The 25,231-nt window shown below is 36.7% G+C and overlaps 2 protein-coding genes across 3 annotated transcripts; one reads left to right on the top strand and one right to left on the bottom strand.

Annotated features, from left to right (window-relative positions):
* Positions 1 to 1,257: 1,257 nt before the first annotated feature.
* LOC127638577 (prosaposin-like) lies at positions 1,258 to 12,709 on the top strand. The gene is made up of 10 exons (XM_052120160.1): positions 1,258 to 1,503; positions 1,782 to 1,846; positions 2,836 to 2,910; positions 3,863 to 3,979; positions 5,805 to 5,936; positions 9,460 to 9,540; positions 9,700 to 9,883; positions 11,137 to 11,279; positions 12,239 to 12,316; positions 12,472 to 12,709. The coding sequence occupies exons 1-10, from the start codon at positions 1,443 to 1,445 to the stop codon at positions 12,499 to 12,501; spliced, it is 966 nt and encodes a 321-aa protein (XP_051976120.1). The 5' UTR covers positions 1,258 to 1,442; the 3' UTR covers positions 12,502 to 12,709.
* An 887-nt stretch (positions 12,710 to 13,596) lies between these two features.
* On the bottom strand, positions 13,597 to 25,186 carry usp39 (ubiquitin specific peptidase 39). 2 transcript variants are annotated; one of them, XM_052120149.1, is made up of 13 exons: positions 25,040 to 25,186; positions 23,286 to 23,367; positions 23,115 to 23,209; positions 22,566 to 22,702; positions 22,188 to 22,340; positions 18,460 to 18,568; positions 16,552 to 16,626; positions 16,328 to 16,395; positions 15,846 to 16,034; positions 15,080 to 15,222; positions 14,751 to 14,886; positions 14,564 to 14,650; positions 13,597 to 14,023 (listed from the first exon to the last, which is right to left on the bottom strand). In XM_052120149.1, exons 1-13 carry the CDS (start codon positions 25,092 to 25,094, stop codon positions 13,970 to 13,972), a joined length of 1,383 nt encoding a protein of 460 aa, XP_051976109.1. In that variant the 5' UTR covers positions 25,095 to 25,186; the 3' UTR covers positions 13,597 to 13,969. The 2 variants fall into 2 exon arrangements, with proteins under 2 accessions (XP_051976109.1, XP_051976101.1); XM_052120141.1 differs by having other exon boundaries at positions 13,598 to 14,023; positions 18,343 to 18,568.
* Positions 25,187 to 25,231: the final 45 nt, after the last annotated feature.

The following is a 25,231-nucleotide window of genomic DNA, read 5'->3' as shown; positions in this document are numbered from 1 at the left end:
GGTTTCACTTTTCCATCTAACATTACTTTTTTACTCCACTAATGGTTAAGGTAAGGTTTGGGTTTGGGGAATAGAATCTATAGATATATGCTTTTCTCTTCATTGAATAACATCCTGTAAAGCAAAAAAATACCAACTTGCTTCACTACTAGCTTTTGGCGACCCCTCCTGGACATAAATGGGGCACACAAGTGCCCATATGCCCTTCAACAGTTACCGCTTTGGCCACTGGGGGCAGTGTTTCGAAATTTCGGTTAATGTATACCGATTTTGGCGAAAGAAAAGTGTTTGATTAACATAGAGACAGAGACTGGCTCATGTGATGTGATTTTATCACAAATATAGGTGATTTTAATAATCCCATTGTCATTAGGACAAACAGATTTTTTTATTTTAAAGAAATTATGCAAAATACTGTTTCATATTATTAATAGAAATATTTAATGGCAAATATTTATCACTCATCTGGTGTATGATGCATTGCTGAATGTGTCTGTTAGACTGAATTTAAAGATATTGATGATTATTGGTGAAGTGCTCCAAAGCCTGAAATATGATGCATTTTAATGATATAACACTAGAAGACAATACCTGATAAAACTTCAAATAAGGGGCCAGAATGTACTGCTGTTTTTAGTGGAAGAAAGATTTTGTACATTTAGCATAGGGTATTTTATTATTTACATGTCCATTGTAAAGTCCTATATACAACATTCTGTATGTATACATTTGCAAAAATAATCAAAAGCAAAAATAAAAAAACAGGGGGTGGGGGCGATAAACTGATTAAACACAAAATACAGTTTTCAAATATTTTTTATTTATTATTGAAGCAAAAAAGTTATCCAACACCTACTGTATATCACCCATGTGAAAAACTAACTTCCCCCTTAAACTTAATAGCTGGTTGTGCCACCTTTAGCAGCAACAACTGCAACCAATGCTTCCGATAACTGGAGATCAGTCGTTCACAACGCTGTGCTTGAACTTCTTTGCAGAAGTGCTTTAGTTCAGCCACATTGGAGGGTTTTCGAGCATGATCTGCAAACACTTTTTCACACAGGCCCAGTTGGTATTGGACAACGTTTTTGCTTCAATAAAGATATATTTTTAAAGATATTATTGTATCCTGTGTTGTTCCTTTACAACCCACCGGCTACAGTTTAATTTCATCACAGGTGTAAATTGTCTATTTAATGAATACTATATATCTGTAGTTAATGATTAGCTAGATGGCTGGTGGTTAAAATAGTTAGTCTACTTCATCAAAGTAAAATACAAATCAAAAACACAAGTGATATTTAGAAGGGAATGATTCTTGAGTTGATTAGCATATATGAACAGAGACAACCCCCTAAACTGCATCAGTTTTAAGATAAACTGACTGCAGTGGAAGAACACTCTTTACTCCAGATCAAGACTTCCCTGAAAGCATTTCTACAATGCAGACAATGGAGTTTGCCATCTTAACTCTTTTTGTGTTCACATCTACTCTGTCTTCAGGTAAGAACATTTTAAAGTTAACCAAGGCTGGCCTTATTTTTTATATTTTGTTTGACCATATATAAAATTCAATTTGACTATTTAAATATTTAGCCTTCTCTTATGAGAGCCTACACATATTCCTCAGTAGCCTCCTCCAAAAAGAGTTAAGAATTAAGACTGTAGACAGTTACGTTCAAATGCGCTCCTATACTTTCTAAGGCATTTGGTTTTCTGAGACTTGTTCAGTGCAGAGCATAACATTTTTTAAATACCTGCCTATTCTGGTTGCTCTATAGGATGGGCAAGACATGTGGAAATTGATCTTCACCGCACCACACCGCAAACATCTAGCCCTCCAATAGTGAGTGATGAACGGTTGGCAAATAGCATGCTGCATTTACAATGTAATGTAAAAGCTATACATAGAAGAGATATGTTAAAATATTATGATTGATTTATTTACTTGTTTCCATAAATGTCAGATTTAGTGCAGGTTGTCATATCTGTTTTACTGTATATGTTGTAATCTTAATTAATTAATTTTGCTGCTTCATGAATTGTTTTGAGCTTCATTCTTGTTTTACTGTTTAAATTTAGCTCAAAACCTCCAACAAGCTATTTAATGGTTGCTGTGACAACATACCCCATAAATTGTAGCACATACGGCTATTGGGGTATGTTGTTTAAAAAGCTTATTAATATTTACAATTTCCCAGTAGCACTAAAGGACAGGTGTCGTTCCTTAAAATGTCATGTGAAGTCATGCAAATGCAAAGTCACACATTCTTCTCCTTACATTTACATGCTTATCCAAATACAAAAAAGGTAAAAAAAAGAAGGATTTTTTCCAAAAGAAATACATCAATAACAACTCCTCAGAAGATTATAATGGTCAGAAATGGTTCTGATCCATTCTGAACAGCATTAGTAATGTTTACAGTGGTGCAAGGATTTGCCATTCAAATAATAAATGCGACCATATCACTATCCAACATCTGTGAACTTCAAAAGAAGATCTGAGAAAATTTTTACACTTCCTTTTTTCTAATAAAAATTTGTTTGCCATATTACAAACCCTAAAAAGAGGCTGTGAGAGTTTGTGGTTTTTTAAACTGGTGCACACTAGCATTCTTTTGACTGTGCATGTTACTTGCAGACTATTACACAGAAGAATTATTACAGAATATACCTCATGAAATGACATTTTTGTTCATATGTCTGGTCACTTTTTACATTTAAACATTTTAGTGCAAGAAATGAGTGCACAAAGAACCTGGTTGGCCAAAAGATATCATGATCAAGCAAATTGCAACTTCAATACAAACATTCACTGTCATTGTCATTATTTAGATGAATAACATGTGCAGTGATTGCAACAGGATTGTACGGTCATTAAGGGAAATGCTCTCCAATCAAGACTCACAGGTGAATTTGTGTGTGTGTGTGTGTGTGTGTGTGTGTGTGTGTGTGTTGTATATTCTCAGAGGTAGATGTCACTACTTTGAAACTAATTGAACATACTGCGGGTAATCAAAGAACAGATTGTGTCTATAGTAGTTTAAAAAACCTCTCGCACAGCAAAAATGATAAAACAAACGGTAACTACCATAGGATGCCATGGGTGGGTCATTGTAATTGCTTTACAGAAGTGAAATTAGCAGTTGGATTATTGACGAAGTACAGATCTAGTTTCACTTTCTTATAGCTCACAAGAATGCACTTTTGTTTTCAACTGGATATTAAAGCAGTACTATGTGGTAAACAAAAAAATAAAATACTTTGCTGTACTTAAATGACTACAATTAATACTACGAATAAAAATGTCCATAGTATTTTTTCCATAGACCATGGCCTTTTTTTAGTTATATTAAACTGCATTTATTTTTGGATTACTTCTGAAATCTAATCTGTTACTGATGACAAATTACAGAACAAAATTTGTAATCAGTAATGTAATCTTTTAGATTACACTTTTTAAAATCTTATTTATTAATTTTTGGATTACTTATTGCATGTTTTGATAATCCGATTTAAGTGTGTCAAGTTTACCCTCCTTTACACACTTTGATTAACAAATAAAGTATTTAGTGACTCATCGAAAATCAACACTGATAGGTAATGTAATCCATATTCCATGTAATCCATAAAATGTTACTTTGATTACACATTACAAGTAATTGTTTTTGTAATCAGATTGTGTAATCCAGATTACATTTAACCAGTACACTATCCAACACTGACAGAATTTATAATTTTTGAAAAATGCTAATGCACTTTTAAAATTGCTCATGCTAGGTTTTTGTTTTTGCTCATGGCCTTTTGTTGTATTCTTGATTGGGTGTCTATATTTTGGTCTTAAACTGTCTGCTCTTCACAGCACCTTACTGAAGAAGCTCTCAACGAGTTGTGTTATGAATTCCCCTCTATGCTTTGGTGCACGGATGGAGCGAATAAATATCGACATCTGATCATACAATATTTCAGTGAATTAGCAGTGAGTACCTCTCCATTTAAAATCTTACACTATAATGACAACAGGGTGATTCTCAATTAACTGTTCAGCCACAATGCCAGCATTTTTATTGGTTCAATCTAAATACTTTAAACAAAAACCTTAGAATTGTATTTTAGGGAAAAAAAAAATATATATATATATATATATATATACATATATACAGGTGAAACTCGAAAAATTAGAATATCGTGCAAAAGTTCATTAATTTCAGTAATTCAACTTAAAAGGTGAAACTAATATATTATATAGACTCATTACAAGCAAAGTAAGATATTTCAAGCCTTTATTTGATATAATTTTGATGATTATGGCTTACAGCTTATGAAAACCCCAAATTCAGAATCTCAGAAAATTAGAATATTACATGAAATCAATAAAAAAAAGGATTTTAAATACAGAAATGTCGGCCCTCTGAAAAGTATAATCATGCATATGTACTCAGTACTTGGTTTGGGCCCCTTTTGCATTAATTACTGCCTCAATGCGGCGTGGCATGGATGCTATCAGCCTGTGGCACTGCTGAGGTGTTATGGAAGACCAAGATGCTTCAATAGCAGCCTTCAGCTCTTCTGCATTGTTTGGTCTCATGTCTCTCATCTTTCTCTTGGCAATGCCCCATAGATTCTCTATGGGGTTCAGGTCAGGCGAGTTTGCTGGCCAATCAAGCACAGTAATACCATGGTCATTGAACCAGGTTTTGGTACTTTTGGCAGTGTGGGCAGGTGCCAAGTCCTGCTGGAATATGAAGTCAGCATCTCCATAAAGCTTGTCTGCTGAAGGAAGCATGAAGTGCTCTAAAATGTCCCGGTAGATGGCTGCGTTGACTCTGGACTTAATAAAGCACAGTGGACCAACACCAGCCGATGACATGGCTCCCCAAACCAACACAGACTGTGGAAACTTCACACTGGACTTCAACCATCTTGGATTGTGTGCCTCTCCATTCTTCCTCCAGACTCTGGGACCTTGGTTTCCAAATGAGATGCAAAATTTGCTCTCATCAGAAAAGAGGACTTTGGACCACTGAGCAACAGACCAGTTCTTTTTTCTTTAGCCCAGGTAAGACGTTTGACATTTGAAGCCCATGTCCAGGACCCGTCTGTGTGTGGTGGCTCTTGATGCAGTAACTCCAGCCTCAGTCCACTCCTTGTGAAGCTCCCCCACACATTTGAATGGCCTTTTCCTGACAATCCTCTCCAGGCTACGGTCATCCCTGCTGCTTGTGCACCTTTTTCTTCCACACTTTTCCCTTCCACTTAACTTTCTATTAATGTGCTTTGATACAGCACTTTGAGAACATCCAACTTCTTTTGCAATTACCTTTTTGAGGCTATCCCTCCTTGTGGAGGGTGTCAATGATGGTTTTCTGCACAACTGTCAGGTCAGCAGTCTTCCCCATGATTGTGAATTCAACTGAACCAGACTGAGAGACCATTTAAAGGCTCAGGAACCCTTTGCAGGTGTTTAGCTGATTAGAGTGTGACACTTTGAGCCTACAATACTGAACCTTTTCACAATATTCTAATTTTCTGAGATTCTGAATTTGGGGTTTTCATAAGCTGTAAGCCATAATCATCAAAATTATATCAAATAAAGGCTTGAAATATCTTACTTTGGTTGTAATGAGTCTATATAATATATTAGTTTCACCTTTTAAGTTGAATTACTGAAATTAATGAACTTTTGCACGATATTCTAATTTTTCGAGTTTCACCTGTATATACTTTATGTCCATTGACATGTTTTTTTGTTTGAATAATATAATACACAGTCATTGAAATACATGTTTGTATCTTCACCACAGAATCACAAAGAAGGTGACATATGTTCATTGTTGGGACTATGCAGCATCCGGTCAGAGAGAAAAGTGCTAACTGTTGGTTTGAATGAGTCTGGCTTCCTTTATGCAAAACCCTTAAGAGGAACTAGTGAAGAGGTAAGCATTAGACATACAATATATCCAAGAAGTCATCAAAGTACTCATTACTCAGACATTGTCTGAACTATTGCTTTGCAAAATGAGGAATTAAGTCGAATTAGAGTCCAAGTCACAGATTTTCATCTTTGTATGTATCTGCCTCTGCAAAGTCTATAATTATTGATAGAACTTTGAGAACAGGTCCTACTTACACCTAATCAAACAGACCCTAAATCAACAACTAAGCAAGTTTAAACTGTGCTTACATAAGTCAATTTATTAAAAAGTATAGATCTTAAAAATGCTAAACAGCCAACTGTAGTTTATTAGCACATGTATAACTGCTTAAGAAGTACAACATTGAAACTGACCAAACACACCAACTCATGCCTACAAATGAATAATTAACTCTAATGAAGTTTCAAGACAGTGCAAACGAATAAGAAAGAATAAAAATGTTAAAGAAATGTAAGTAAATGCTATCTGTACCCTAGTTTGAATTGTTGCAGGACGCTTTGCACAGCATTGTATTCTAAAACAGTATACTTTATATTATAACAACATATTCTGTGTATGTATTATAAGTATAGTTCTATCAGGAAGATTTGAGTTAAGTTTTAGATGACATTTATTTGATGAATATAAAACAGGAATGTAATGTCACTCTTTGGCGTAAGCACCGTCTGGTGGTCCGAAGTTGTTGTTCTTGGAACCATCAGATCCTGCCGGAGATTGGAGGTAGGAGCGAGGAGCCTACCCCTGTGCAGAACGGGACTCAACTGGTGGTGGTGGGGTGGTGGAGGTTGCCATGTTAGCACACTGAAACAGTAATGTGATAGATTGTGAGCAGATCATAAAGCAATGGCTTACATGTGATTGGCTAGGTGTTACCTAGCTAATGGTGCGATGATGTACAGATGCTAGTCTTCCCACGAGGACTATGCTGCGCTTACATTGACAGCACTTAGATACACGACTGTTGGCAGTGGGACATAACGCACCTGATTTGTCATGTATAATGGTGTGTCGTCACTGCTGCATTTAAATGAAGAGCGCGACTCTAGAGACACCGGTCTCTTCCCCGTGCACACATTTTGACCCCTGCTCTCCACCATCCCGTGAGATGCCAATCCGCTGGAAAAAGCCTCCCCCATCCCAAATAAAACCAAACACTTCTCTGTGTTGCCCAACTGCCAGTGAGCCTCCTTATCACAACGAGGACATGGTGTTTACTTCCAGTTATATCACACTTTTTGTGGTGATTTTTATTTAACCCTTAATTTGTTATCAGGACATTTTGACCCGGAAAACCTTTATGCAAATCCGTTTTTTAACTTAATCCAGTTGGAATAAAATGTATTGATATTGTTCACATATACTTAACCAACCTACACTTATTGCACTTACTACTGCACTTAACCTGCACTTAATAGACAGGAAAAAATACAAGAAATTCCTTGTCTGTATCTTTCTTCTGTGCTAGCATCTTTACTACTCCAGTCACTGTGAGAATTTGGCAGTCCTATACCATAGATGTTGTTAAACTTTGTATGTCAAATTGCTTGCTATGTGTATCATTTGTAAATTGCATTGGATAAAAGCATCTACTAAATGACTAAAAGTAAAATGAAAATATTGTATCTGAAAAAATACACAAAAACAAAAGTTGATTTTCTTTAAAAACATTTTTTTTTTTACTTTGTTACACTTGTTGTGTTCCTGGTTCAAAATAACTGGCCATTGGAAATTAATGGATTTTAATACAAAATACAGAAATATTAAGTGTTCAGGGGCATCCCAATCCTTTAGATTAGCACATATATGGATGAGTGTTTGCACACAAAAAGTCCTCGGACATGTGCGCGCGCATGCACACACACACACACACACACACAAACACAATGTGTGTTGAGCACCCTTTGAGCATCAGCTTTCCATGTACACTCCTTGAGGAATATTTCAAGATCTACTTATCATATTTAGTTGTGTTTGGGCTCTTTTGAATCCAGATAGTCTGTTGTAACTTATGATATGCCACTATCTATATAATATGTATGTTTCAGGAAATAATAAGGAAAAACATGACAAAAAGCCACTTTTGTAGGCCTGGGTAGCTCAGCGAGTATTGACACTGACTACCACACCTGGAGTCACAAGTTCAAATCCAGGGCTGCTGAGTGACTCCAGCCAGGTCTCCTAAGCAACCAAACTGGTCCAGTTGCTAGGGAGGGTAGACATGGGGTAACCTCATCATGGTCGTGATTAGTGGTTCTTGCTCTCAATGGGGTGCGTGGTAAGTTGTGCATGAATCATGGAGAATAGAAAGAGCCTCCATATGCTGTGAGTCTCTGTGGTGTCATGCACGATGAGCCACATGATAAGATGTGCAGTTTAACAGTCTCAGAAGCAGAGGCAACTGAGACTTGTCCTCCGCCACCCAGATTGAGGTGAGTAACCACACCACCACGAGGGTCTACTAAGTTCTGGGAATTGGGCATTCCAAATTGGGAGAAAAGGGGATAATATATATATATATATATATATTAAAGAAGTACAAAACCTGTCATAATTACAAAAAAAGAAAAGAAGTTGCAATCTAATGCAATCATGTGATAATATATGCAATATGAGAGATTTATAAACAATTTTTGTGGGACGGTCATTTTTGACCGGGAACACAAAATGTGTTAGCACAAAACCAACACAACACAAGAGATACAATACGGTCTGTCTGTCTTCACTTCTAGGGGATGGAAATGGGGAGAATGAAAATTGTCATATGGCGTACTTTAACCCGGGTTACCCACACTGAGAGTCAACAACTCTTACTAATTTCACCACCCCAGTCCTTAAAAATTCAAATGTCAAATTTACGTACCTTTAACTTTTTGCTGTTCTTTAACGATTATATAATACTTTCGAAGTTTTGACAGGTTCCATCAAAATATTGTCTTTATAACCAAGCTGTGTGGCCATTACATTTACTCTTAGTGCAAATAACTGATAACATTTGTCAGGGGGCCCCCTGGTGGCCGCCGGGCCTTATGCAGCCAGTTATTAGGTAGGGACAACATTGATTGGGAACACATAAAGCTTGAATTAGTGCATCAAGAATTTTATCTTGCAGGATTCTTTTTTTTTTTTTTGTGGTTTAGGATGAAGTGTTCCTTGATGGTTCTGGAACAAAATTTTATCAACCAATCAAATTTTAAGGTTAGCCTTAAGGCTGGAATTGGTGTTTGAACAGTTTTGTTAGGCCTAGTTAGATTTCAGGATTGGGGTTACGGCCAGGATAGGACTATGTGTTTGATAGTAGTGGTTTTTCAGGGGGACCTGTCCTGTAACTTGGCAAAATCAGTCACCTTGAGACCATGCTTATAGTTTGGCTGTTCTAGTCACGAAATAAAGCAAAATGATTGGCTTTCTGCTAGGAAAATAGAAAGGTTGACAACTATTAGCAATGTTATTATAATGTCCACTTTTTGAATAAATCAATATTTAATATGACAATTATCTAAAGTTCCTGTATCCTGTTTTCTAGGTTCATGTCAATCCAATCTGCACCTTCTGCCTGTTCATCATAAAGACACTGGAGGGCATGTTGCCAAAAGAAAGAACGGAAGTAAAGCATACACATCTGTTGGTTATTCATTTAATTATTATTAAAGTGTAAATTATTTAAAAATGAATAGCAAATAGAAGCAATGCTTCATAATTTAATTGACTTGCAAGTCCTTTAAAATTAAAATCAAATTATCTTTTTTTTCCGGCCCTGATTTAGGAGGCCATTGAGAAGCTTCTAGAGAAAATATGTACCTATTTGCCAGCACAATATAAGGACAAGTGTGACAGCTTTATAGAAACATATGGAAAGAAGATTATTGATCTTCTAATTTCCTCCGCCCCTCCACATGCCATCTGCACTTTGCTGGGGCTGTGCCTGTTCCCAGAGACACCGACACTGCGTAAGTACTCTGAATGGCAGAGTTGAGCACATGTATGTCATGAAGAACAGAGGTTCTCAAAATGTGGTATGCAACTCTATGAAATGTATATACAGCAAGTCCTATTTGTGGAAATTCTACTATTTAGGATTGTTCTCAAATATTATTTTTTCATAAAAATTATATTATCAGCATAGTAATTTGAGTGAAAAGTTGAAACAATTTACATGAATTTGAGAATTTCTTCATATATGGTATGTGCTCCAAATAACATACACTCGTGCTGGCATGGACTCCACAGGTTTGCAAAATGGTCGATGTTATGCCAGCATGATTTGATAATTTGAAACCACCTTTAATAAACATGAAAATGTCATTATAACACTAGACAGCCCAAAGAAACTTGACATTAAACATAATTAATTAGTTAACACTAATAATACTAAAACTAAAATAAACTGAAACTAAAACTATTAAACACCGGAACAAAAGCTCTTAAAGGGATAGTTCACCCAAAAATGAAAATTCTCTCATCATTTACTCCCTCATGCCATCCCTGACGTGTATGACTTTCTTTGTTCTGAAGAACACAAACTAAGATTTTTAGCAGAATGTTTCAGCTCTGTTGGTCCTCACAATGCAAGTGAATGTTGACCAGACCTTTAATGGTCCAAAAAGCACATAAAGACAGCATAAAAGTAATCCATATGATTCCAGTGGTTAAATCCATGTCATCTGAAGTAATATGAAAGGTGTGGTTGAGAAACTTATATCTTATATAAATAAGAGTGGGGCGATTGACTGGCCCAATGCTAGACCACATGGTCAGTCCATCACTGTCTGTTTCTCACCCACACATATCATATCGCTTTAGAAGACATGAATTTAAGCACTGGAGTCATATGGATTACTCTAAAGCTCAAAAAGCTCATAAATGCAGCATAAAAGTTTTGGTCACCATTCACTTGCATTGAATGGACCTACAGAGTTGAAATATACTTCAAAAAATCTTTATTTCTGAATCTGTGTTGTGAGTGTTCATCAGAAGAAAGTCAGTCATACACATCTATGGCATGAGGGTGAGTTAACGATGAGATCGTTTATATATTTGGGTGAACTATTCCTTTAAGGTGCCCGTGGGGTGTCCAGCCCCCCAAAAGTTTTAGAACCACCGTGTAAGCAAATCCTCAAACCATCCATGATTGAAGAATAATTCTTCCTGCTGTAAATTACACTATGATAATGCTAAATATGAATTATTGTGTCCTCTGCAGTGTCCACTGTGCAAACAGACTGTGATTCCTGTAAGATACTAGCAGTTTTGTCCCAGTTTCATTTGGGCCACAACAGCACTGAGATCCAGACCTCTGCCCTGCTGCAGAAGATATGCCACCTTAATCCAAATGCTATTCCTCAAGTAATTGGCACAAGCACATGACATTCAATAATGAGATTTATATACTGTATAACTGTCACTATTTAGTTTTATTTTTTGCCTACAATGTTCAACCGTGTATGTACAAGCACCACTATATATTTCCGCCATAAAGATTCCCATCACATTTCAAATTCTGTCTTGTGTTTAATAGAATTCTGTGGTGGAAATGACATTTTTAAACGTTTCGAAATATAATGGCCAACTCTTTTGATTGATAGGGCTAAATTCATAGCTAACATTTCATGTGTCCTAAATACACACATTTATAATACATACAGATAATATTTTCACACTTTTTGCATAATTTGGGAATTTTACCATGTAAAAATATTCTGTCTGCAAGTGACATTTAACTTGAACTTTCTTTGTTTTTTCAAACATCGTTTGTCTCACATTTTATCTCATGTATGCTCTTCACTGACTCATTTTATCAACATTGTTGGGACATGAAAGTGCTAATTCTTGATGGTTGCCAGGGCGTTGCTAAGGTTTTGTTAGGTGGTAACGTACTGGCCCAAGTCTGAAGAGCCCACACTAAAATCTCTATGATATTCAGATACCTAAACATGGCTCATGTCTCTCCTTTAATGTAAATGTATACGATGTTGTTACTCATCAGCCAGGCAAAATTATGATTTCTTAGCAAAGTATTAGCACAACGCGTTGCATGATTTGATGTATCGTATCAGAAGCACAAACTGTGTGTTATGCTCTGAAGATATATACTTGCACATAAAAATACTGAAGATATTTGGACACATTATGTTAAGTCTACTTGGTATTGCCTTCACATTAGCAAACACCACTTATAATCAACTTCATTTAATTACTAAGATTCAGAAAATCAGTGCTGCATCAGATTACTAAAAAACATCCTCAAAAAGACTTCTATGAAGCTTTTTTTTTTCAATAAATGCATATTAAATTTGTGTTCCTAGTGTGAAGGGTTTGTGAAGCTTCATGGCCTCAGGGTGCTGAAGAATCAGGCAAAACAACCAGCCATTACTGCATGCCAGGTAAATTGACTTTCCCAAAATTAGCATTGAACTGAATTAAAGCCTGTTTTACCATCTACATCAAAGAATTGACTATGAACAGCTTGCACCATCTTATCTGGGAGACATTCCCGACAAGTTTCTGACACAAGTAACTTTTTGTGTTTGGTTAACAGGAGGATTACATTTGCAGGGGACGCAACTGAAATCACCTGATTCAATGCAAACATTGTCCTTCCGCATAAACGCAAGGGACATTATGAGACGTTCTACTACACTTAAGCGCACAAACTGGACTTGACTTTTAAATAGCCTTCAAATGATCTTTACACACATATCAGTTTTTAATGTGAGCATGTTCATGTCAAAGGTCAGCAACATTGACAAAATAGCGTTCTCAAACTTACCGTGTATTGACAATCGTTAAACTGACTTCAGCCAATTATTTCATTAATATTTTTCGGGGAAAAGGGGCATTTGTCATGTCGTAAAAAAAACTGTGCATACAGCACAGTTCGGCCAAATTTTTTTTTAAGCATATCGCTGCAGGGTAAAACTCCAAAAAGGGGCTGCTGCTCAAACCACCAGCAAAAGTATAGAGCGCCCCTATCGTAAAACTATGGTGTTGCGGCATTTTGGATTTGACACTGCCCCCTTCTGGAGTAACCACGCCCACTTTGAGATTATTTGTAAACACCTTTCCTGGCTTATTCAATGTGCGCATGACTATTATCGTTTTGACATCAAAAATATTCTAATTATAAAACTCATTGTCTACACGGGTTTCTTCGTCGTATTGCTATGCATTTGAACACGCTCACAGAATATTTTGTCACATAAATAAAACTGTTACTTCATTTTTGTTGTCAAGTTTGTAAATTGTTTAGCTGTACAATCATATTTTCTTTATGCCATTTACATTTTTGTGAGAATAATTGAGGGAAAACTGCATATGATTTAAGATGATTTAAGCAAAATGGCACTTTTTTCCAATTGCAGTGTAAATTAAAAAAAATCTTTTAAAACAGAGCAACAGAATGCTTGTCATCTGCAAAACTCTGATCTCTGCTAATAACGCTTAAATAAATCTATCAGAAAACAAAACAATTGCATTTGGATTTTACTACTGTTAGTGTGATGAAGGTGAAATATCCTGTTCACTACATGTGTTATATGTTCACAAACACTGATATACACTAAATACATTTCAACAATCCTAATTCTCATTTCTTTGAAATGCGATGAAATGCAGTGCAACTCTCACACAACACAACACAACAACAAATGCTATTTGTGATTTTGGAGACTAGCGTTTTAATCTCAATCCTTGTTTTTTGGACAGCTGAATTATATAAAAACACTGTATGTAGTCTTGAAAGTTTAATAAAAAGTTTCATATAACAACCCCAGCCAAACTTAAGCAATTTAATTGCGACTTTCCAGAAGAATACAGAAATTACGTTGAACTGCAGCAGCACAGAATAACATGAAATAGACGAATCTGGAAGCAGATTTCAGTCAGTCAATGAGTCTTTTCTCATTGCATCTTTTTCACTTCATTACGGTGTTCTTGAAGCCGAGATGGGTTCTAGTGCAGAGTACTCAGAGTTCAGCACTGAATCCAATACAGGAGCGATACATCCTACATTTTGCGATGCTGAAGTCTTGAGTCTCTTATGCCCCTGTATGGCTTTTTGTACCATCTTCTTTATCTTGTCTCTTCCAAATCTGCAAAAAGAAATATTTTGGTGAAATAAGGCTGGATACTGATACTGACGCTATTGTAATACTACTTCACATACTTTCAAAACTATGTATCCATCATTTTTAAAGCCACGTTGATGCACAAGGTTTTTAACTGGTCAATCTAACATATGGACAGTGAACTGGCCAATGGCTGATGTAATGCGCATAAACATAATTTAATAATAGCAATCATACACATTTTTACTATATATGATAAATGTGCATTATCCATGGACAAGGCTGTTTTGGAACATTATCTAGCCATATTCTGTGAGGCAGGTGAAATAGGGGTGTTATTGCTATTGCTGCTGCATGACCAACATTTTAAAATGCTAAACTAAGATGAAAACTACAACAACAGCTGATCAAAGTTGAGTCAAGGTTCTACCAACAAAGGCCAAAAATTGTACTTTTTATTTCTCAACCCATTGTACAATTTCATGTGCATTTCTGTTTTAACACCAACTTCACCAGGCGTTGAATGACAAGGTTAAATGATAATGAAAGTAACAAGATGCAAACCTGTATGTATGCTTCTGAAAGTGTGATCATCTGCGGAAGGATATCAATCACCTGCAGGTCCTGAAGTTCATACCACTTCCCTGTACCCTGTCAAACACCACCACAGTTTAAACTTATAATATTATGCCAACCGTTCCAATAATGATGATGTCGTCTACAACAGAATAAATGTTGGTAACCCACTTACATGATGCAGAACATGAATTCTATATGAACCTTCGGATGGCTTGCCATCGTGAACAACATTTGCCACCAGGTCATATGTTGTGATCTTCTCAGTAGCTTGTGCCTCTTCTGTGAGGTACTCGCGCAAATCAACATTCCTATTGTGGATCAATGTTTTCACAGTAAGAATTTCCATTGCAATACAGAGAATGTCAATATTGCGAAATCGCTTTATACAAAGACTTGGTAAGCATGCCTAAAAGAATTTCATGTTGATTTAACCCATGCACATTGTTCTTGAGAACAAAATACAGAAACATCAAATAGGAAAGGAAGCAGAGATGAACGCACGTGATGGGAAAGTTGACAATGGTTGGGTTCTTTTCGACAAAGAAGTTGTTCTTCGTGAATCGTTTGATGCAGAAGATAAGATACGGGGGAAGCTTGGTGAGCTGGAACCTTTTTAGAAAGTTCTCTTTGTATGTCTTGTATTCCTGTGGCAAAAAGAGAGTTATTTTTATTTCATTAGACAGTACAAAATATTACAAATAACTATGATGGAGAAAGTCTTCCACATTTTTTAATCCTCTTCCTAGAAGATGAGCTAATGCTGACGAAACTCCTTTACACCACTGATTTCAGCTTTGGTGACCAATCATTTTCAGTGAATGGTGACCAAAGCTTTGAAGCTTCAAAAAGCATATAAAGGCAGCATAAAAGTAATCCCTATGACTCCAGTGGTTTAATCTGTCTTTTAAAGAGATTTAATTGATTTTGGGTGAGAACAGACCAAAACATAACTCCTTTTTTGCTATAAATCTTGACATCAGCAGTCACCTTAGCGATCATGATTTTAAGCTTGATTACACTTCAATCGCAGAAGGCTAGATGGCACTAGAAAGTGTAATCGAGCTTGAAATCATGATCGCCAAGGAGACTGCTGATGTCAAGGGTTAGATATTGGTCTGTTCTCCTCCAAAACATGGGATGTGATGATATATCGAATTTAGACATATCAAATAAAAAAAAGAAAAAAAGAAAAAGCACTGTTCTCATCAAAACCCATTACTATTCAAACCAATTTGCAAAGAACAGCAAGCAGAATGTTAGTGCACACCTTCTCAGTGTTTCCATTGAATTTTCCCAGTATGTTGAAGAGAGGAACCTGAGGAATGATCAGCTGCTCTTTTTCATCTTTGTAGAGAGGAGCGGTGGGCAGGTCCAGGGTCAGGTACAGGAAGGTGGACTCGGACATCTCTTCCTGGTACTCCTCCTTCAGGAGAAAGGCTTCTTTCTCTTCTGCAGGCTGTGGGAAAAAAGGATGTACTTCATTTACCAGGGCCACCAAAGCTAATGTTAACTTCTGAGATTAAATTGAATATGTTGAACATTTAAATGAATGTACAAAATAAACATTTGCCTAATTGAACTTGATATTCTTTTGTCCTCTTTTTATCAATTGATACTCAACAATCTCATAGCTGGACTCATGTTTATCAATAAATTATATTTTATTGTATAAAAGCTTTGTTTTACTGTATACTGTACATTCTTTTTTTTTTTTAAATACCAGTGCAACTTAATGGTCCAGTCACATACCAAATCTGGATGTGGAAGTTTCTTCGAGAAAATTCGCATAGACCCCTGAAACACCTTTGAGACAATAGCTGCAGAGGAGGAAAATATCAACTCAGATTACTTTTCACCTCTCTTGAAAAATATCAACAGCTAATTTCTCTCTGCAATCTTGTCAAATACAAAGCTGACCTAGCAGGTTTCAAAATGCCTACTCCACAAAGGTCAAGAAAAACAAGGAAACTCACATGATTTCTTCTTAGTACCACCAAGGGCACCATGCAATGCATTCATGAACCAGGAGAGAAAGTCTACAGCATCCCCTAGAGGAAAAAGAGCACATCTGGTTAAAAAGTGCAAGCTCTCCATCCCTCTTCTGCTTTGAGAAAATGACAAAAAGAGCATGTGCAAAAAGGCATACTACTCATACTATTTCTTTAACATGCATTATGTGTATACAGTATACTGCACAGTGGCCCTCTAGGAGAAGGGTTCCCCAACCCTGCTGTAGGACGTCAAAATTGTGACTTTTGATCATCTGCTGTGATCAACGTTTCTGTTATTATGCTTAATCCAAAAGTTTATTTGAGAGGTGTTGTGGAGAGTATTAATCAGGAGTCATTCTGCAGATTCTGTCTGACACTGCTTTAATCAATAGTTTAGCTGTAAAAAGGCTTATCAGACTGTTAAATGATGTAAACTACGTTTTGTGCCCCGCAATATTTATAATCTAACAGCCAGGGTATTCGTGCGCAGTGGTGGGTAATTTTGCACATTTACAGACACAAAGATCCGTGCTTGAATAAATACAGCCGATTATATTTTGAAGAACAGATGAAAGAAATGCCGGTGATGCGCGTGTCTGATTTGCTTTTTGTTCAGAATTTAATTTGCGCTTTGGTGCCAACACACGCAGAGCGACCGTGTCTTGAACACACGCAAATTGTGAGTTCTCACATTTTGTTCTCTGTCAGTCATCTGGGAGCGGCTTGTAAGAACAGTGTTGCCTATGAGAACACCACATAGGATCTCAGACTATCTCAGGATGCTTATGCAAACAAAATGCAATGACATGGTGACTAGAAGTGATGTGTGTCATAATTCAGTACGGCCCCAGAAATGGTTCTTGAACAAGTTAACTTTTTAGCCTCCATTTGTATGTTAATAGCCTATGGTAATATATGTTATATTTTATATTCTAAAATAACAAAATTTGTTTAATAGGTTAAAATTATATATTGTATATATGTGTTTGTTGAAACTAAATGGACATAATGCAGCTTTATTCAAGACTTCCTTTGCACTAACTAGTCGCCTTGCTCAGGCAATGAACTGACTGTTAGTTATAAATTGGTAGTTTTGCACATCCCTACATTTTACCTGCAAATTCTATTTTACAGATTGAAAACAAATTGTCATTTCAGACACAACTGTTCTTCAATAGACATTTCTTTCTGAGAAAAAGGAGTTACGTTTTTATATTAAAACATCAAATCACAGTACATATCGAATCGGCTAGGAAATATCATGGTAATATCTAATCGGGAGGTCTGTGGCAATTCCCAGCCCTACTACACAGATTTTCTGTATGCTTACAAAATTCTCAGATTTGTCAAAAATTCACAGTTTGCCAAAGCACACTGCTTAGAATACTGAATCCCACAATGTAAATTCAATTTCAAAAAGATTGAAACTGACCTTCCATTTTAAGAATGATGATTGAACCAGAAGCGATTTTGGATCAAACATTAGATTCAAAATTAAAAATAGCTGTACTTGCTTTCGAGATAAGAAATTGGACACCACTTGCTAAATAAAACATCCAATGTTTTCACTTGATCTCATTACAAAGTAGCATATGTTTATTGTTGCATACCGTTTCACATAAAACAAAAAAGTAGTAGGCAGTATTCAGTATATACTGCACAGTACTCAGTAGGCAGTCAGCTAGTATTCCATTCTGAACAAAATAGTCAAACTTGTTTACAAAAATCTCATTAAAAAACCTGCTTTGGTAAGGATGGCCTGTGGTGTTATACCTTGCTTGGTGATCTGAAAGTTTTTCTTACTGCACAACACAACAGCCTGCAACATTTCGTGCGGTGAAACGTGAGCTTTGAAGTTGCGCGGGTTCCAAAGCTTGCGCATGAGCTCACCAAAGCGTTGCACCAGTAGGAACATGATGTCACCTGGAGGCCGACGAATTCCTCTGTAGTTTTCCTCCTCAAGGAAGTAGTTTCTTAGAGGCGGCACATTTGACAGTGCCTTCGGAAAAGAAAAGAACACACGGTATGAGACAATGGTAATTAAGCACCAGCATGAATAAATGACCAAAGCTGGATGTGGTCATTTAAACAAGTGCTATTGTTCTACAGCTGTGGCTAAATGTATTGGCAGTGACATAAATTTTGTGCTTCAGTTGTTGTGGTGTTGATTCACATTGTTTCTAGATTATTGTGCAGAGTGATCAGATGCATTTTAAATAATTGCAAAAAGCTTCATTGACCAAAAAATTTTAACCATAACAAAAACTCAAATTTCACTGCTAAAACCCAGCTAACATCATTTCACTAATCATATCAGCAGCACCTGGGAAAGTGTGAACGAGTACTAGTCAGGTGAAATCACTCAATCATACTGATTGGATTATAAGAGCAGACTGATTGCTATAAAAGGAAGGAAGAAGTGCTTCAAATTATTGTATTTTTGTTAGCAATAGTTACCTCTAAAGAAAGGACATGCAGCCATCATCGCTTTGCATCAAAATGGCCTCACATGCAAGGAAATTGCTTCAAAGAATATTGTACCTGAAAGAACCATTTTCTGGATTATCAAGAACTTCAAGGAGAGACGTTCAACTGCAGTGAAGAAGGCTTCAGGACGTTCCAGAGTGTCCAGCAAGCACCAGGACCATCTCCTCCTGAGGAGTCAGCTATGGAATCGTGTCACCACCAGTGCAGAGCTTGCTCAATATTGGCAGCAGTTTGGTGTGAGTGCATCTGCACGCACAGTGAGGTGAGGACTTTTGGATAACGGCCTGGTGTCAAGAAGGGCAGCAAAGAAGCCACTTCTCTCCAAGAAAACTTTAAGGACAGACTGAAATTCTGTAGAAAGCAGAAGACTGGTGCAAAGTTATTTTCTCTGATGAAGCCCCCTTCCGACTGTTTGGGACATCTGGAAAATCGATAGTCCGGAGAAAAAAAGGCGAACGCTACCATGAATCCTGTGTCGTGCAATAGTGAAGCATCCTGAGACCATCCATGTGTGGGGTTCCTTTTCATCCAAGGGAGTGGGCTCTCTCACAATTCTGCCCAAAAACACTGCCATGAATAAAGAATGGTATCAAAATGTCCTGCAAGAGCAACTTCTCCCAACGAACCAGAAGCAATTTGTTGATGATCCGTGCATATTCCAGCATGAGGGAGCAACATGTCACAAGGCAAGAGTGATAATGAAGTGGCTCGGAGATCATTACATTGAAATTTTGGATCCATGGCCAGGCAACTCCCCTGATCTTAATCCCATTGAGAACCTATGGTCAATCCTCAAAAGGCGAGTGGACAAGCAGAAGCCCACAAATTGTGATCACCTCTGAGCACTAATAAGACAAGAATGGATCGCCATCAGTCAGGATTTGGCCCAGACGCTGATATCCAGCATGCCAGAGCGAATTGCAGAGGTTATGAAGAACAAGGGTCAACACTGTAAATATTGACTCTTTGCATATATTGAATGTCTTTACCAATAAAAGCCTTTAAAACATGAAATGCTTATTATTGTTTTCCAGTATACCATAGAAACATGTGAAAATATAATCTACAAATACTGAAGCAGCAAACTTTGCAAAACACAAAATGTATGTCAATGCCAATACTTTTGGCAACGGCTATAGATTTAAAGCTAACATGTGTAACTTTTTCAATATTAAAATTAGGGCTACTCAGCCAGACTCTGATTAGGGTTGGGGCAGGGTTAGGGTCTCTGCTGCCTGCCAGGGACACTTGGAACACAGGCGAACTGCTACCAATATTTTCCCCACTTTCTGTGGCTAAAATTGGCACATATATACATATATATATATGCACACATTTTCAGGAGGTACTCACTCTCGACTCGATTGTGAAGAGCAGCATGCTTATTCATTACGTGCGACACACGTCCAGAGCCCAATAAACATTGGAGCGGATTTACTGTACAGAGAATGAAGAATTCAACCATAAGCAGTGAACCAGGCTTTCACGAGTTACGGGCAAGCTGCTGTACAACTGGCGTCTGAACCGGTGTGAAAAGCGAAACTGCCTGAGAGAGATCCTGCGTATACGCGATAGAGACTGAAGGACCTGGCCGTTCAGCATGATGCAGCAGGTATACTTGTACAGACTGAATAGCATCCAGAGAAAATTATAGTTTTGAGATTTCAAACTTCAGCAAATTAAACTTCAGGATTCAATCTGTTTTATATTTTTTTATGTATAGTGTCTAATAATGCATTGACAATGTACACTTTAGTTTCTCTTACCAATATAGTTTGATATGAATTAAATCTGCCCAAATTGATCCTATTTAAAAAAAAAAAGCTCAAATGGAAAATGGCAGAACATTTTGCCCAACTTTTAATTACAGTATGTCCACTGATTTTATGGCATGTATACTTATACTTTAAAGATTAATACCTGTAATAATTTATCTAATTAACTTAATTAAGCCCAATGAAAATATAAACAGAAGTGAACATTAATATGTACATATTTAAATAAATAATGACTAACCAATATTTTGCAAGTTATTTGAGACAGTGTAAATATTTTATGACAATTTTAAATATTTGTAAATGGTCTGCAATTATATAGTGCTTTTTTAACCTTAGCGATTTTCAAAGCGCTTTACACTGTGACTCATTCACCCACTCATTCAGCAGAGCTGCCATGCAAGGTGCTAGCCTGCCATTGGGAGCAACTTGGAGGTCAGTGTCTTGCCGAAGGACACTTTGGCATTTGGAGTCATGTGGGCCAGGAATCGAACCGCCAACCCTGTTTGTTGTAATGTATCATGTCCCATAATTTAATAGTGATTAATCGCTATTAATAATGTTTATCGATTCCTAGCCCTAGTTAAAGTACTTTCTATTATCATAGATTTTTATGCAGAGGCAACTATAATTAAAACAATTAACGGTTGATTTTCTTGAAAACTGAAGCTTTGAAAATAATGTTTAGTTTTCTGTTGGTGATGCTAATGAGCGCAGAAATTACACAATTTTGCTTTCAAAGGTTACCTTTAAGGTAAAAATATAGCAGATTTGTATATTCACAGCTTCTGCTTACATTTTTAAAGGACTAAACAGGTTTTATTTTAATTTTTCTTTATTTTAAATTCTGCCCATTGTTTTTGGCAGACGCTTTTATCCAAAGTGACTTACAGTGCACTTATTACAGGGACAATCCCCGGAGCAACCTGGAGTTAAGTGCCTTGCTCAAGGACACAATGGTGGTGGCCGTGGGGATCGAACCAGCGACCTTCTTCTTAACAGTTATGTGCTTTAGCCCACTATGCCGCCACCATCACTCTAGCAATAAACCTTAAATTAAAATTTAATAGATATAAATTTATATTTTAAATATAAAAAATAACGTAAAACATAACTAGTAATTAAAAAAATGAATAATCATCATTTAAAAATACACTAGAATGGCAAGAAAACGTTTTTGTGGTTTTTAAGTGCTTTTAGAAATGGCTTAAGATGGGTTGAAAGCATAATTTATTCATTTTAGCCAAAGCAAGAGGATAATTTGATCCATTTTGCCTTTCTATTCAGTTCAGATAATGGGCATAGCTAGTTGTACATTTGAAAATAGTTCCAATTATAACTGTCTGCACATCTTACCTGCAGCACCACATTAGCATAATCATTAGCCTTGATATTATTGAGCCCAACAATTCCAGGCAGATATGTTGTTCCATCGTAGGCTCTGTACAGTTTTCCCTGCTTATCCAATCCAGAGATGTGCTGTTTGGTGAATGTGGGTTTCAGCACATACTAAAACAAAAAAATGTATAAGAAAAAGTAAATCAGAAATGCACACACTGGAAAAAGACATATACATCCTTTGCCTGGGGCAGATTATTCGGCCTCGATGATATACTGTATATCGGTCTATCACTATAAAATTCTCTGGATAAGAAGTTACACTACAAGAACACTGACAATGATTATTGACCAAGTGATTAAAGAATCCTCATATCAGAGGACCTCTGTACTCACCGTAATGTCCTCTAATGAGGAGTCAATGATCTCATAATTGTCCGGCAAACAGTAGAACTTGAGTGTGTGAAGATTCAGGAAAACATGGTGTGTAAACTGAACACTGTGGATGTACGCATGAGACTTCTGACCTCGACCTGAAAAGCAGATGAAAACAAACAAAACAAACATTGGCAGAAGTAGCATTCTTGAATTGACACGTCACATCTTTTACACACCCGATTTAAACCATATTTGTTGAATCATATCCAATATATTTATATTCTACGCTGACAGCTGTGTTGATGTAGAAATACTCTTGGCGATCTGCTGACACGTTACCATGGCAATCAATAGTAGATATATTTACTACGCTGTCTGGATTGCACCACTTGCAATTTGACAGTGTAAATAAATAGTCCTACAGATCAGAACTGAAAAACAAACTGCTTTGGTATAATCTGAAATGGATGTGGGCCATTCGTTTAAACTGCTTTCTTGTTAACATAATTTGTCTTCTCTTACATCTTGCATCCTAAACAAGGTTAAAATGACTGGTGCCAAACTTACCTTGAAAATATTTCCCACAGATGAGACAGGCGTAGACGTTAATGTGGGAGAGAGAGATCGAACACAGCTTCTCAAAGTCGAAATCCAAAACACTCCTAAAAAATGAGAAGAGCAGTTGTTAAAGCAGAAGATGTTGCAATAAGAAAGGCATTCTCAGTAATATTATTTAACCTGTTGATTGTGTCCAGGTATGGACAATGCCGGCTTCTTCGGTCTTCACAACCCTGAGAACGGCCAATTTTTACCTGCACCTCTGAAATGAAGCAAATACAAGAGGACATTATCAAAACTGTTATCCTGCCCAAATCATGACAAGAAAAAGTGCACTTGAAAATAATGATACCTGATACCTTTCATTATTGCATATCAATAATGACATTTCAATATGGGCATATTACAAGAACGTTAATGGGAAATAAGAGTTTAGTTCAACAATTGCTATTACTGTTTTTAAATGTGCACAAGTACAGCCAATCTAACATATCTACACTTTGTTAATTGCCAATTTAGGAACTACTCTTTATGAGTAGTTTGGTTAAAACAAAGCATCATCTAAATATGCTTTAAAGGTGTTTTCAGAAATTTTGTTGTAAACTGCACATCGTCTTGGGACTTATACTAACACCTAGGGGTGTTGATGCAGCATCATTCAATGCAATAGTAACAGAGCGCAACAGTCTGGTTCCGGAAGTAAAAAATTCCATTCATATATTCCTATAGAGGAATTGATTTTCAACAATAACTTATAAACCTTTAGAGGCAGACCAACAGAGGTTGTTCATCGATGGTATATGCTTCGGTTGAAGCCATCCGTATGCAGAAGGCAACATCATGGTTTTAAAATCGTGTTTGATAGTGGAATTCATGGCAAACATCTATATTATCCATTGTTCAACAGAGAAAGCTTCACCAACCAGAGAACTGCGGCCAACAAAATGTGCCTCAGAGAGACCGCCCTCTCCCATGATGCACTGTGAATGACGTAATCGAGTCAGTCTCCCTTCACTCATAAACTACTTATCTATTTGTATATATTACAACATTTTGCAATAAACTTAAAATATATTCTTTCTCTACTTTGAATTAACAACTTAAAATCAATAGTTTTATATATTCCCATCACTTTTTATTCAATGACATAATTCACAATGCTTCATGGGATTGTAGTTTGTGCCCTTGTGAAAGACAGTAAGTGCACAGCCTTGTACCTTTTTCTATTTTGTCTGATTTGATTCTCAACCCCTTTTTGCCTCAAAACAAAGTTTGTGATGATGTGATTTACCTCGGAGTTGGTTGGTTTGATTAACTCTTTTATTAAGTATTTTATGAAAAGTCTATGAAAAAAATGAATGGGGAAAATACTTCTGTAACCCAGATGGCTGAATAAGTGGGTAGGCACTGCTGCGCTCTATTGAAACTTTGTAATCCTTAAGATGAATTGATTTTATCCTTCCTCATTTTAGAAGTCACTTTGGATGAAAGCATCTACTAAATGCATAAAAGTAAATGTAGCCTAATCGTTTTCAGCTGCAGATGCCATTGCAGAAATTCACAATTTACAGTCAGTCATATTTTATTTAATTAATGAGTGAAAGTGTACAATAACAAGGCTTCCCGGGATAAAGAGAGTAATATTTGGCTGGTCATGTGATCATAACATGGCAGCCTACATATGGAGACCCTCTCCATGCAGAATAAAACAGCTTTTATAAGGTTACTGGTATCTGCCTGGATTCTTAATCTCATGAAAGTGGTAATGATTTTATACATGTCTTTCAAAATTACAATACATTTCTTAAGGAGAAAAATTACTGAATGCACCTTTAAATGTACTTCAGCGCAGTAAACACAAAACCGAGGCCTGCAGCTTTGCATCGTGTTTCTCATGACCATTGCTAAGCAACTCATTTACCCCCCAAACATACCTTCTTCGTCGTCGTCTTCGTCAATATCCCTTTCTCGTTTCATTCCTACGATCATTTTAGCTGCTTTGTGTTTTGATAACTTGAATTGAATTCAGCGCATTGAAGGAACGCTGCACACTTCACGCACGCATTCAGTACGTTATACAAAAGTCCCGCCTTCACTTCCGGTACAAAACATGGTGGCCAAGAGTT

This window comes from Xyrauchen texanus, chromosome 4 (genome assembly GCF_025860055.1).
Source record: "Xyrauchen texanus isolate HMW12.3.18 chromosome 4, RBS_HiC_50CHRs, whole genome shotgun sequence".
Classification (NCBI taxonomy): domain Eukaryota; kingdom Metazoa; phylum Chordata; class Actinopteri; order Cypriniformes; family Catostomidae; genus Xyrauchen; species Xyrauchen texanus.
Note: the sequence above shows the minus strand (reverse complement) of the source record. Positions and strands in the feature narration are given on the sequence as shown.

What these genes read in the sequence shown, in the direction of transcription:
- LOC127638577 (XM_052120160.1), top strand. Translation starts at nt 1,443, where the DNA reads ATGCAGACAATGGAGTTTGCCATCTTAACTCTTTTTGTGTTCACATCT. An exon ending in TAAGAGGAACTAGTGAAGAG is followed by an intron (nt 5,937 to 9,459) that starts GTAAGCATTAGA and finishes CCTGTTTTCTAG; the next exon opens with GTTCATGTCAATCCAATCTG. An exon ending in TGCCAAAAGAAAGAACGGAA is followed by an intron (nt 9,541 to 9,699) that starts GTAAAGCATACA and finishes GCCCTGATTTAG; the next exon opens with GAGGCCATTGAGAAGCTTCT.
- usp39 (XM_052120141.1), bottom strand. Translation starts at nt 25,094, where the DNA reads ATGATCGTAGGAATGAAACGAGAAAGGGATATTGACGAAGACGACGAC. An exon ending in CTTTCAGATCACCAAGCAAG is followed by an intron (nt 16,627 to 18,342) that starts GTATAACACCAC and finishes TTTTTCCTCTAG; the next exon opens with GGGATGCTGTAGACTTTCTC. An exon ending in ATTGTCAACTTTCCCATCAC is followed by an intron (nt 14,887 to 15,079) that starts GTGCGTTCATCT and finishes GATCCACAATAG; the next exon opens with GAATGTTGATTTGCGCGAGT.